Raw genomic sequence first — 13,830 nt, forward strand, 5'->3', positions numbered from 1 at the left:
AAGTCCTGGCAGTGTCCATATGTTTTATACCTCTCCCACCCCCCCCCCCCTTCCCATGCCTCCCCCCCCAAAGCCCTCTCCCTCCCACAGATCTCTCGATGTCTCCATGTCTCTCGGTCCCTGCTCTCAAATGTTGTGTTTGTGTCCTTCCCCTTCTCTCCCCATCTTGTCTACCACTCCCGATGTTATTTCTTTTATGTGTCGGTTTGTCTTTCTGTGTGATTAATGTTCGCTCTTTCACGAGCCTCGATCTTGCATACAAAAAAACAAAAAAAAAAAAAACAACTATGGTGACCATACCTGTAATGTTTCATGTTGATCCTAAATCTCAATTCGTGTTGATCATGACTTGAAAATAAAGACTCCAAAATATTGATTCTGACTGACGTTTCTTTTGCTGTTCAGTATATATATAAATATACAATACATACAATATATATATATAGTCACGTGAAAAAGTAAGTACACCCCATGTAAAGTTTTGACTTTTTCAACATATTTCAACATACAGCTATTTGATCTTCATTTCAACAATATTTAGAGATAAAGGTGATATAATATAACAAATATCATGAAACATTTACATTTTGTAGTCCATTGTATAATTTAAATAAACAAAAATGCAAATTTCGCATTTGGAAAAAGGAAGTACACCCTTGGCTCCAATAGGTGGTATTTCCCCCTTTGGCAGAAACAACCTCAAGTAGGTGTTTCTTATAACTGTCTACCAGTCTGACATCGACTGGGAGAAATTTTTTCCCACTCCTCCATGCAGAATTATTTCAGCTGTGCGATGTTTGAGGGGTTTCTTGCATGCACAGCTCGTTTCAAATCCCCCCACAACATCTCAATGGGATTTAGGTCCGGGCTTGGACTTGGCCATTCCAGAACCCTCCATTTCTTTCTTTTCAGCCATTCCTTGGTGGATTTACTGGTATGTTTAGGGTCATTGTCATGTTGCAAGGTCCACCTTCGATTGAGCTTCAACTTTCCGACAGATGGCCTCACATTATCCTCAAGCACCCTCTGGTACAATGAAGAATTCATCGTGGATTCTATGATGGTGAGCTGCCCAGGCCCTGATGCAGCAAAGCTGTCCCAAACCATAATATTTCCACCACCATGCTTTACAGTTGGTATCAGGTTCTTGTGCTCAAATGCTGTCTTTGATTTTCGCCAAACATGTCTTCTGGTACTGTGGCCAAATAGCTCTACCTTTGACTCATCTGTCCAGAGCACATTGTTCCAGAAGTGCTGGTCTTTGCCTCGGTGTTCATTGGCAAACTTTAGTCTTGCCCTGATGTTCTTTCTGGACAACAAAGGTTTCCTCCTGGCACACCTCCCATGTAGATCAAATTTGTGCAGCCTCTTTCTAATGGTAGACTCGTGCACTTTGACATCAACAGTGGCAAGAGCTACCTGTAGGTCCCGTGATGACATTCTGGGGTTCTTAGAGACTTCTTTCAGCATCTTGCGGTCTGCTCTCGGGCTGAACTTGTTGGTGCGGCCTGGCCTGAACAAGTTGGCAGTTGTTTGGAATCTTCTCCACTTGTAGATGATCTTCCGTACAGTCGAAAGATTGATTTCAAATTGTTTGGAGATCTTTTTAAATCCCTTCCCAGACTCGTAGGCTTCTATAATCTTCTTTCTGAAGGCCTCAGAGAGCTCTTTTGATCTAGGCATGGTGACGCCGCACACTTCAACAACAAAGAGCAAACCAAACTAAATGTCTGAGGTTTAAATAAGACAGGTTCCTCCAGGATCCTCTCTAACGATGTTCTAATTGATTGTTTGTGTCATTTTTTATGTTGTCCTTTTTTGTTGGTTTACCTTGTATGAATGTGCACTTGGCACACTCATCCGTGCCAAATTCCATTTGAATGGCGTCGGAGTCCTTTTTTTTCTTCTTTTTTTTTGTGTACAGAGTCGAGGCTCGTGAAAGAGCTAACATTTATCAAACAAACAAATCAAACAAACAAGCAAACAAAGTATATAAAAAGGGGAGCGGTCGACAAGATGGGGAGAGAAGGGGAGGAAGCACACAAACACAACATTTGAGAGCAAGGACATCGGGAGATGTTTTTGGAGGGAGAGGGCCTGGGGGGAGGCAGGATAGGTATAAAACGCAAGGACACCAAGGACTTCCAGGAAAGAAGTCAAAAGTCACCTCAAAAAAGTGGATTTGGGGTGAAATTAGCGGGGGTAGAAAAGATCAAGGTTTTGGATTGGGGAAGATAAGAGATGGTGGTGAACAGCCGTTTTAAAGACCTGGAGGGAGGAGTGGGATTGAAGAGAGTGAGGGAGTTTGTTCCAGAGGCGGGAGAAAAGAGGAATGAAGGAGTGAAGGTGAGCAGAGAGTCTTGATTTTGGCAGTTTAACCATAAGAGGGTTGCAGGCAGATCTTGTGCGACCTGCAGGAATATTTGGGGGACAGAGCCCAGAGAGAGCTGGGGGAGCAAGGCCGGAGAGGAGTCGGTAGAAGACGGAAAGACCACCAACCTGCCTGCGGTGATTAAGTGAAAGGCCCTCAGAGATAGCGTCATCGCGGGAGATTCCAATGATTCTGAACGCTTTGGTTTCAACAGCATGAAGACGAGCTAGGTGTGAGGCAGGAGCACCAGCCCAGAGGGGAGAGCAGTACTCCATTGAGCTGCGGATGAAAGCCTTGTATGTGGTGAGGAGCTCAGGTGTGCCAAGGAAGGACTTCGCACGACGGAGGATGCCCAGTCGGCGACTGGCTTTGGAGGCCAGCTTGGAAATGTGGTTTTCCCAGGAAAGATCATGGCAGATAGTGAGACCCAAAAGCTTGAGTGACAGAACTTCTTGGAGAGGATTATTCAGAAAGTAGATGGGAGAGTTGTCCAGTCGGTCTTTTCGGAGAGACATCGTAAGAGTGTGAGATTTGTCAGGATTGAAAGACATGTTCCACTTGTTTGCCCAGTCTGTGATTTTGTCCAGGTCTGCAGAGAGTGAGGAGGCTGCAGACTGCCGATCTGAAGGATGAGGAATTGGAGCGGCAGAGAGTGGAGTCATCAGCAAAGAGATAGAGAGGATTTTCAAGAGAGTCAGAGAGATCATTGATGAAGACCAGAAAAAGCACAGGGCCCAGAACACTGCCTTGGGGAACTCCAGCCTGAACAGGAAGAGGACATGAGAGAAACCCATTCAGGGTCACACGTTGACGACGACTAGAGAGGAAGCCCACCAGCCATGCGTGGAGATTTCCATGGATACCAAAGGAGGAGAGTTTGGTGAGCAGAGCGGGGTGCCAGACGGTATCGAAGGCAAGTGATATGTCGAGGGAGACAGCTCTAATTTCCTGTTTGGCATTGAGGACCTCCATCCATTGTTGAGACAGCAGAAGCAGCATGTCCAGAGTAGAGTGACCTGGTCTGAAACCAAATTGATGATCAGAGATCAAGCCATTGGAGAAGAGGAAAGATTTCATATCCGAAGCAATGATGGATTCCATGACTTTGCTGATAATTGGGAGAAGGCTGATTGGTCTGTAGTTGCTAGGATCTGTTTTTGCCCCTTTTTTGAGCAAAGCGGTGATGTTGGCTGATTTCCTAGCAGATGGCAGTTGCCCTTGAGCAAAAGAGAGGGTGAAGAGAACAGAGAGAGGGAGTGAAAGAGCGGAAGAACAGGATTTTAGGACCCGTGGGCTGATGCCGTCAGGTCCAGTTGCAGAATCAGAGTCGAGGGTTGACAGAAACTTTTCCACCTTGTCAGGAGGAAAGGACACGGAGTCCAGGAGCAGCTGGGTACGACTGGGTATGGTGGGTACAGAGAGGGATGGGTTTGGGACACAAGATTTAGAGGCAAACACAGAGTTGAGGCATTCAGCTTTTTCACGTGCGGAGTCAGCTGTGTAGCCGTTTGAGGTAAGGGAGGGGATGGAGGGAGAATAAACACCAGAAACAGATTTGACCAGACGCCACCTGGATTTGGAAGAGGGAGACAGATAAGAGAGTTCGGTCTTGAACTAATGATTCTAATTCCTGATTCTAATTCCTTATTCTAATTTTAGGTATTTGAAGTAGTGATAAATGTAGGGGTGTACTTACTTTTTCCACATGCGAAATTTGCATTTATGTTCATTTAAATTATACAATGGACTACAAAATGTAAATGTTTCATGATATTTGTTATATTATATCACCTTTATCTATCAATATTGTTGAAATGAAGATCAAATAGCTGTATGTTGAAATATGTTGAAAAAGTCAAAACTTTACATGGGGTGTAGTTACTTTTTCATGTGACTGTATATATATATACACACACACATATATCGATATATAGCACGAGAGGGCATGAAATGTAAGAAGATATGGTATTGAGGTGAAGAAGAGGCCGCCAATATGCTATGTCCGATGCCGATTGACACTGCGTTCTCTGGTGATCAATAAAGTCTCCATCTCCTAAACTGCAGCTCAACAGTGTATAAGGGTCAAATTGTCAAATTACAGTGTGCAAGGGTCAAATTGTGAAATTACAGTGTATAAGGGTCAAATTGTGAAATTACAGTGTATAAGGGTCAAATTGTCAAATTACAGTGTATAAGGGTCAAATTGTCAAATTACAGTGTACAAGGGTCAAATTGTCAAATTACAGTGTACAAGGGTCAAATTGTCAAATTACAGTGTACACGGGTCAAATTGTCAAATTACAGTGTATAACGGTCAAATTGTCAAATTACAGTGTATAAGGGTCAAATTGTCAAATTACAGTGTGCAAGGGTCAAATTGTCAAATTACAGTGTACACGGGTCAAATTGTCAAATTACAGTGTATAAGGGTCAAATTGTCAAATTACAGTGTTTCAGGGTCAAATTGTCAAATTACAGTGTACACGGGTCAAATTGTCAAATTACAGTGTATAACGGTCAAATTGTCAAATTACAGTGTATAAGGGTCAAATTGTCAAATTACAGTGTGCAAGGGTCAAATTGTCAAATTACAGTGTACACGGGTCAAATTGTCAAATTACAGTGTATAAGGGTGAAATTGTCAAATTACAGTGTACAAGGGTCAAATTGTCAAATTACAGTGTATAACGGTCAAATTGTCAAATTACAGTGTACAAGGGTCAAATTGTCAAATTACAGTGTATAAGGGTGATGTGTAAGACTGCTTCAGTCGCGCTAAACTTCTGCATTTTCAATAACTATCTTTAAAATTATTATTTTGTTAAACGTAAACACTGCATGGGGTATTGTGTTCTATGAACGCTCTATTTCAAATAGCAACGTCTACTGGATCATTCCCATACTGGATGGACACCAATGTAGAGTGATCAGCAATCACAGTTTGTTTCATCAAAGAATGAGGCACTTTATAAAACAAGGGATTTTGACATTCTCTGCTGAAGCTCTTGAGGTCAATGTGCAAATTATACAATCAACAGAACATTACACAAAGTTTGAAGACCGCTTTACATGTTTTAATTGGTGTAAAATTAGTTTTGTGGCTCATCTGTCTTGAATTCGTTTCTCCAAATGGAATTATACAGATCATTAATTTCTTTTATAATAAACAGTTTTACAGCTTGCAGTCAGTTAGCTTAAGTCATTGGAGAAGATGCAAGTTGAAATTTGAACAAGATTGCCTTTTTTTTTCTTTTTTTTTTGTATACTGAATCGAGGCTCGTGAAAGAGCGGAGGAGCAACAAAAAGGCTGGAATTTGGGCCATTTTTATTTCCTTTTTGCGCACAACATGTCAATTTGGGGACTAGTCTTACTCAGCGGACATCGCAGCTCGCTCTCGACATCGATCGGCCTGTTTCTCGCTTTAGTATTGATCACTAATAAGATCGAGAATGCAAGTTCATATCGGTAAGACTTGTGTAACGATTGCTACCCACCTGGAAATCTACTCGTGACCCCCTTGGGGATCACGCCCCAACGTTTGAGAAACACCGCTCGAGGCCGTCCTGCTCGCCCTATGCATCACCTCGCTGCTGGGCGACATTATTTTTGGGAGCATGGCTCTGATGGTGATGCAGTTTCTCTCCTTAGGCCATGGCAGGATTTTAGATTTGGTCAGGGTAGCAATACACAATGACCTATTGTTTTTTAAATGTAGCATGGGATCTTTGTCATCCACAAGCGAATGCTATGAAACAAGGCAGTCAGCCCAATAGGCCTTCTGAAGGATGGCACTCTTTGTGATTGCATGCCCTGTCTATTAAATAACACTTTATAGTTGGGTTGAGATTTGAACTTGAGGGTTTAAAAGCGAATACGAGAACTCTGAGCTATTCTAGGTGGTGGTGGCGGCTGTCATGGTGATGGTGGGGATGATGCTGATGCTGAAGATGATGCTGATTATGATGGTGAGTATAACACCCATTATCTATAATCATGTTTGCACACCCATGTTTGCTTGTCCATCCAATCGCATGTTGAGTTACTTCCTCTTTGAACGTTCTCGTTGCTTATTCCCCGCCGGGATATGATTTGTGGCAGAGCACTATGGCGCAGATTTTGTTGTAAGGTGTTTGGAATTTCTTAGGTAGTAGGTTGTAGACAGCAACCGCCCAGGGCAGTACTACCGTTCTGACTTAGGAGCCCGGAACCATCTTACACTCTCTCTGACAGGATTGCTGGTCTTACTTTCTGTCTCACTCAAACTATAGCTACCGGGCTAGCTTCAATCTCTCTCTCGCAAACAAACACCATACACTTTTCGGCATACACTTTATCCTCCTTTATTTAAGGCCTGGCCTCGATGAGGGCTATACGGTCCGTGCCTGGAGCCTTCAACATAAAAATATATATATATATTTTTTTTACGTTCAAGTTTTACAGTTACTGGTTTAATAACTTCACTAAGTTAATAATAAAGTTAACTCTAAATGGGTCCTCACTAGCCAAACCTCACTTTTACTATTGTAAATAAGTATTATTATTTCAGAAGTGAATACAGTTTGTCTTAATGTAGTTTTGTTTTGTGATTCTTTTCCTGTTTGTGTGGTAGCCAAGGACCAGCTACTTGCAATCTCTGACAGCCTTGGGACACTTCACATCCTGCAGCTTCCACGAGAACTAAGCGATACTGGCACCCAGGAAGTAAGCACACCATTGGTTCATCACATCTACCAATCATTACCAGTTTCAATCTCAACTAGCAGTCATAAAGAGCTACAACTATCACTAACTAAAATCACAACTAACCATTTTCTCGCCTTTCAAATCTTTAGTGCCACACATCATTCAGTACCTAATCCTCTGATCACTGCACCAATTGTGTGATTCTGCTAACAGTGTTCTCTTTTAATCATTTCCAGTTTGCTTTTACCTGCTTCGCTTTGCTGTTTTTGTTGTTGTTGGGGTTCTCGTTGGGTGTAGATTTTTGAAATGTGCACCTATTGGTCGGACAGCTGCCACACGCACATCTGTCACTTAACTCTACCCACCTCAGCACGGAGACGAAAATATATGGCCGCCATCTTGTTTTTCTGGTGACCTCACACATTTGGCCTGAAGGCGTCTGCTGATTATACACTGCCTGGGTTTGTTGCGTCAGATTTTCATTGGCTTTGTTTGGGTTGAGTGTTCTTCACGATGAGGGACTCCGAAAAATCTAATCATTTATCAAATAATAGCAAGGTTTAATCAAGCCCGTCAGAACGAATGTCATGTCAGAACACCCAATAATAAAGCGTTACATTATGTAACGCAATCAGGTGTTATGATATGCAAATTACAAAAAAAAAAGCGTTACAAAATTTTTCAACGGACCATATTGGGGTTAAGCAATCCGTGGCCGTGTAACTGTGGGGAGGATCACATGGATAAGGGGTGTCGAGTTAATTTTTTAATAGCGCATCAAATGCGCGTTTCCCCATCGGCCCGTCAACGGATTTTGTCACGTTTCCCCATCGGCCCGTTACCGGATTTTGTCTCGTTTCCCCATCGACCCGTTACCGGATTTTGTCACGTTTCCCCATCGGCCTGTTATCGGATTTTGTCACGTTTCCCCATCGGCCCGTTACCGGATTTTGTCGCATTTCCCCATCGGCCCATTACCAGATTTTGTCACGCTTCCCCATCGGCCCGTTACCGGATTTTGTCGCATATCCCCATCGGCTCGTTACCGGATTTTGTCGCATTTCCCCATCGGCCCATTACCAGATTTTATCACGCTTCCCCATCGGCCCATTACCGGATTTTGTCGCGTTTCCCCATCGGCCCGTTACCGGATTTTGTCGGGTTTCCCCATCGGCCCATTACCGGATTTTGTCACGTTTCCCCATCGGCCCGTTAGCGGATTTTGTCGCGTTTCCCCATCGGCCCATTACCGGATTTTGTTGCGTTCCCCAATAGGCCCGTTACCGGATTTTGTCGCGTTTCCCCATCGGTCTGTTACCGGATTTTGTCGCGTTTCCCCATTGGCCCGTTACTGGATTTTGTCGCGTTTCCCCATCGGCCCGTTGCCGGATTTTGTCGGGTTTCCCCATCGGCCCATTACCGGATTTTGTCACGTTTCCCCATTGGCCCATTACCGGATCTTGTCGCGTTTCCCCATCGGCCAATTACCGGATTTTGTCGCATTTCCCCAAAGGCCCGTTACCGGATTTTGTCGCGTTTACACATCGGCCCATTACCGGATTTTGTGGGGTTTCCCCATCGGCCCATTACCGGATTTTGTCACGTTTCCCCATCGGCCCATTACCGGATCTCGTCACGTTTCCCCATCGGCCCATTACCGGATTTTGTTGCATTTCCCCATCGGCCCGTTACCGGATTTTGTCGCGTTTCCCCATCAGCCCGTTACTGGATTTTGTCGTGTTTCCCCATCGGCCCGTTACCAAATTTTGTCGCGTTTCCCCATCAGCCCGTTACCGGATTTAGTCGTGTTTCCCCATCGGCCCGTTACCAAATTTTGTCATGTTTCCCCATCGGCCCATTACCGGATTTTGTCATGTTTCCCCCATCGGCCCGTTACCGGATTTTGTCGCATTTCCCCATCGGCCCATGACCAGATTTTGTCACGCTTCCCGATCGGCCCATTACCGGATTTTGTCGTGTTTCCCCATCGGCCCGTTACCAAATTTTGTCTTGTTTCCCCATCGGCACGTTACCTGATTTTGTCGCGTTTCCCCATCGGCCCGTTACCAAATTTTGTCATGTTTCCCCATCGGCCCATTACCGGATTTTGTCATGTTTCCCCATTGGCCCGTTACCGGATTTTGTCGCTTTTCCTCATCGGCCCATTACCAGATATTGTCACGCTTCCCGATCGGCCCGTTACCTGATTTTGTCGTGTTTCCCCATCGGCCCGTTACCAAATTTTGTCTTGTTTCCCCATTGGCACGTTGCCTGATTTTGTCGCGTTTCCCCATCGGCCCGTTACCAAATTTTGTCACGTTTCCCCATCAGCCCGTTACCGGATTTTGTCGTGTTTCCCCATCGACCCGTTACCAAATTTTGTCATGTTTCCCCATCGGCCCATTACCGGATTTTGTCATGTATCCCCATCGGCCCGTTACCGGATTTTGTCGCATTTCCCCATCGGCCCATGACCAGATTTTGTCACGCTTCCCGATCGGCCCATTACCGGATTTTGTCGCGTTTCCCCATCAGCCCATTACCGGATTTTGTTGGGTTTCCCATCGGCCCATTTCCGGATTTTGTCATGTTTCCCCATCGGCCCGTTATCGGATTTTGTCGCATATCCCCATCGGCCCATTACCGGATTTTATCACGCTTCCCCATCGGCCCGTTACCGGATTTTGTCGCGTTTCCCCATTGGCCCGTTACCGGATTTTGTCGGGTTTCCCCATCGGCCCATTACCGGATTTTGTCACATTTCCCCATCGGCCCGTTACCGGATTTTGTCGCGGTTGCCCATCGGCCTGTTACCGGATTTTGTCACGTTCCCCCATAGGCCCATTACCGGATTTTGTCGCGTTTCCCCATCGGCCCGTTACCAGATTTTGTCGCGTTTCCCCATCGGCCCGTTACCGGATTTTGTCGCCTTTCCCCATCGGGCCGTTACCAGATTTTGTCGCGTTTCCCCATCGGCCCGTTATCGGATTTTGCCGCCTTTCCCCATCAGCCCGTTACCGGATTTTGTCGCGTTTGCCCATCAGACCGTTTCCAGATTTTGTCACGTTTCCCCATCGGCCCATTACCGGATTTTTTCACGTTTCCCCATCGGCCCATTACCGGATCTTGTCGCATTTCCCCATAGGCATGTTACCGGATTTTGTTGCATTTCCCCATCGGCCCGTTACCGGATTTTGTTGCATTTCCCCATCGGCCCGTTACCGGATTTTGTTGCATTTCCCCATCGGCCCGTTACCGGATTTTGTTGCATTTCCCCATCGGCCCGTTACCGGATTTTGTTGCATTTCCCCATCGGCCCGTTACCGGATTTTGTTGCATTTCCCCATCGGCCCATTACCGGATTTTGTCGCATTTCCCCATAGGCACGTTACCGGATTTTGTTGCATTTCCCCATCGGCCCGTTACCGGATTTTGTCGCGTTTCCCCATCAGCCCGTTACCGGATTTTGTCGTGTTTCCCCATCGGCCCGTTACCAAATTTTGTCATGTTTCCCCATCGGCCCGTTACCTGATTTTGTTGCGTTTCCCCATCGGGCCGTTACCTGATTTTGTCGCGTTTCCCCATCGGCCCTTTACCTGATTTTGTCGCGTTTCCCCATCGGCCCGTTACCGGATTTTGTCGCGTTTCCCCATCGGCCCGTTACCAAATTTTGTCATGTTTCCCCATCGGCCCATTACCTGATTTTGTCGCGTTTCCCCATCGGCCCATTACCGGATTTTGTCGCAGGTTGTGACAACATTGCGGTCATTCTAGTTATTTTATTACGTGCTTCAGCCCATAAGTATTGTTGAACAGGGTGATGCAATAGTGTTATGTTTGTGAAGGAGGGACGACAGCCAACATCCCTTTGTGTGATCTCCCACCGGCGACCTTTACATGTGGCCGAACTCTTTCGCTTGCTGTGTAGTCTGCTGTGGTTGTAGGTCTGCCTGACTCTTCCATACCCTTTCCAACATTGTACAGTTGTTTGAGTAAATGTGTGTGTGGCACCAATGAGGAAGATAGGGAAGTTTGTGGTTTCATTTTATCGTGTAAATTGTTGTGGTTGTATGTCTTCTCCATGTGTAATTTTTTTATTTCATTTTGAGGAATGGTTTACCTCACGCTTCCACTAGTTTGTCACACGGGCAATCGGGTTCAGTTGGAGGCCCTGGAGAGGTAAATTATCGTAACTTTGATAAAGTTGCAGAATAGCCCCCACTGATTGACAGGTCTGTGGAAACCACTCGACGCAGACCTCTGTGGAAAAGCTTTAGTTCGGCAATCCTTGAAAATTAGGCTCCAGCATGTGGTGGTAGTGGCGGATGTGGTCATTTACTGTCTCGATGTTGCCGTCCACGCAACAATAGGTTAACGGTAGCCCATTTAGAACTACCTCATATCAAAATAAGTACAAAGTGTTTCGTACACTCATGATTGGCTACACTGCACCCTGTGTGTATGTATATATATATATACATATATATGTACTGTATATATATATATATATATATAAATATATATATATATATATATATATATATGTATATGTATATGTATATATTCGGTGTATGTATTGTAACGGTGGACCATGACGTGCGTCCATGGTCAAATCTTCCACCTGAACGATAACCAATTTAGCGACAGACTGCCTAGACCTAGAGAGACCATACGTCGTTTGCCGGGAAGGCTAACCGTTTCCGATGTACAGAATCTCTCTAAGGATAATCTGTCGTTGCAGCCTGTTCGTCCTTCTAATAGGATGGGTGCCGGCCGATATACCTGAGACGAACCAGTTGGGTTTTATGACCCCCCCCCCCCCCTCCCCTCCCTATCGAGGTTTGGCACCCATTTCCAACAGCCATGGATTTACTCAAATTGTGGTTATCATACCCAATTAACGAACCACTAACCAGGCCAACACACAGATGATCAGATGAGAACAGATTTAATAAATAATAACAATTGTTATAGGAGAATAATGGAGGAGAGAAAACAATGTATCACGGTTATTCTTTTGTACACTTTATAATTGTGAAACTCACGTGTCCACGATATCTCAGCAGCTTAATGCATTACCTTACCAGGATCATACCATGAAGAGTGAGACAGGGAAAAGGACAAGACAAAGATAGAACCTTCTGCTTGCACGGTGGTTGCGAGATATCACAGGAATCCGTGCGGGGAGACTGGAGCAATAATGGCCGGTCCAGTGGTGGGAACGAGAGGGAGAGAAAGATGTTTCTGGGACCATGTCCCGGTGCGGTATCCCGTCCTCAGCACACCCATGTCCGACTCCAACGGAGTCCTGTCGTTTCAAAAATGCACGCCCGAGCTCGACCAACCTTTCTTGTGTGGGGAAACCTGCTCCGGCTCCACGGCATCCTCAACTGTTAAATGTACTCTCCGTTTTCTCAAGCTGTACCGCCCTTCCACCTAGGCCACTTGAACCCACGACATACCCACTGCGGTCGGTGCCCCAAAGCAGCCAATTAGCCCATTCCGTGGCCGAGAGGCGAATCCAGGTCGTCTTTAAAGGGATTTGCTTGCATTTCGTTGCAATGAAAATACATAGACAGATTACAAGGGAATGGTGAAGTGGTTTTAAAGAAGGAATTAGGGAGGGATAGCAGCAGTTGAGACACAAATGGAAGGGAGGGGTCATGGTTATCATCTCCTAACTGTCTTTGACATGTGACCTGTCATTTTAACACAGACACTATACTCTTATGTGAAACATGTAATGATTACATAACTAGCCATATCCCAGTAACAGTGCGGTATTATATATTTTTGCCATGCTCTCAGCTAATGGATGTGCAGCAATGTGTCCAATGGAAGGTGAAAAGGATGGAGTACCTGCAAAAATGCTACAAGTGCAAAGATGCGCTACACAAAGTTGTGAAAGAGGTGAGTTGGGAATAGATGTTAACATGTAGTGGCTGTAAGTTTTTGACATGATAAAAGGAAGTTAGAATCCCAATAAAGGTTAGGGCTGATTCGGGTATTGTGAATGCAGAGGAAATCGGTAAATTGAGAGGAAGAGAAATGAACATTATGGAAGGATGATGAAATGGATAGGAATGCAAAGAAAATGAAAAGTTGGGTAAAAATGGAGGGGAGGGGAAAAGGATGAATGTACAGGGCATGGTGTGTGGCTAATTATGCCTCCAAACCCACTTATTGTCATGTGTTCAGGTACAGCTTAGCTGGTGATGCAGTAATAATGATGAAAGTCTTAGTCTACCTCTGGAAAAGCTTCATCATACCTTTTCATGAACGACGAACCTTTCCCAAACTACAGTAATGATGTAACACAAATATCTACAAACCATGACGTCACTTATGACTACATATCAAAAAATACAAACTTTGGGATCTTTCAAGACTCTTACAAAAATCTCCAATGTAATTTTCACAACAGTTGATGAGAATGTCAACAGATCCCATTCAATAAAAACATGGGTTATTTTAACAAGGGGAAAATAAAAAACATTTTCCTGAAATAAATTGCAAATGAAAGAAATTAAATCCCTTCATCAGGAAGTCAAGTAGGATTTGGAACGGTATGGAACGGACACTCCATATGTTTCCTCCTGATGGTTCCTCCTGATGACTTCATCTTTGCTCTTTACTTGTTCTGGTTCCTCCTGATGACGCCATCTTTGCTCTTTACATTTTCTGGTTCCTCCTGATGACTCCATCTTTGCTCTTTACTTATTCTGGTTCCTCCTGATGACTCCATCTTTGCTCTTTACTTATTCTGGTTCCTCCT

At 44.7% G+C, this 13,830-nt stretch overlaps 1 protein-coding gene across 1 annotated transcript in view; it reads left to right on the plus strand.

The window, feature by feature from the left end:
- The window catches only part of DNAI3 (dynein axonemal intermediate chain 3), a 145,628-nt gene that overhangs the window by 129,524 nt on the left and 2,274 nt on the right, over positions 1-13,830 (plus strand). The window contains exons 18-20 of the mRNA XM_068135907.2: positions 6,269-6,337; positions 6,982-7,073; positions 12,864-12,965. Coding sequence (XP_067992008.2) covers positions 6,269-6,337; positions 6,982-7,073; positions 12,864-12,965 — 263 coding nt within the window. The remainder of the gene's footprint in view (positions 1-6,268; positions 6,338-6,981; positions 7,074-12,863; positions 12,966-13,830) is intronic.

This window comes from Myxine glutinosa, chromosome 1 (assembly GCF_964187855.1).
Source record: "Myxine glutinosa chromosome 1, kmMyxGlut1.1, whole genome shotgun sequence".
NCBI lineage: Eukaryota > Metazoa > Chordata > Myxini > Myxiniformes > Myxinidae > Myxine > Myxine glutinosa.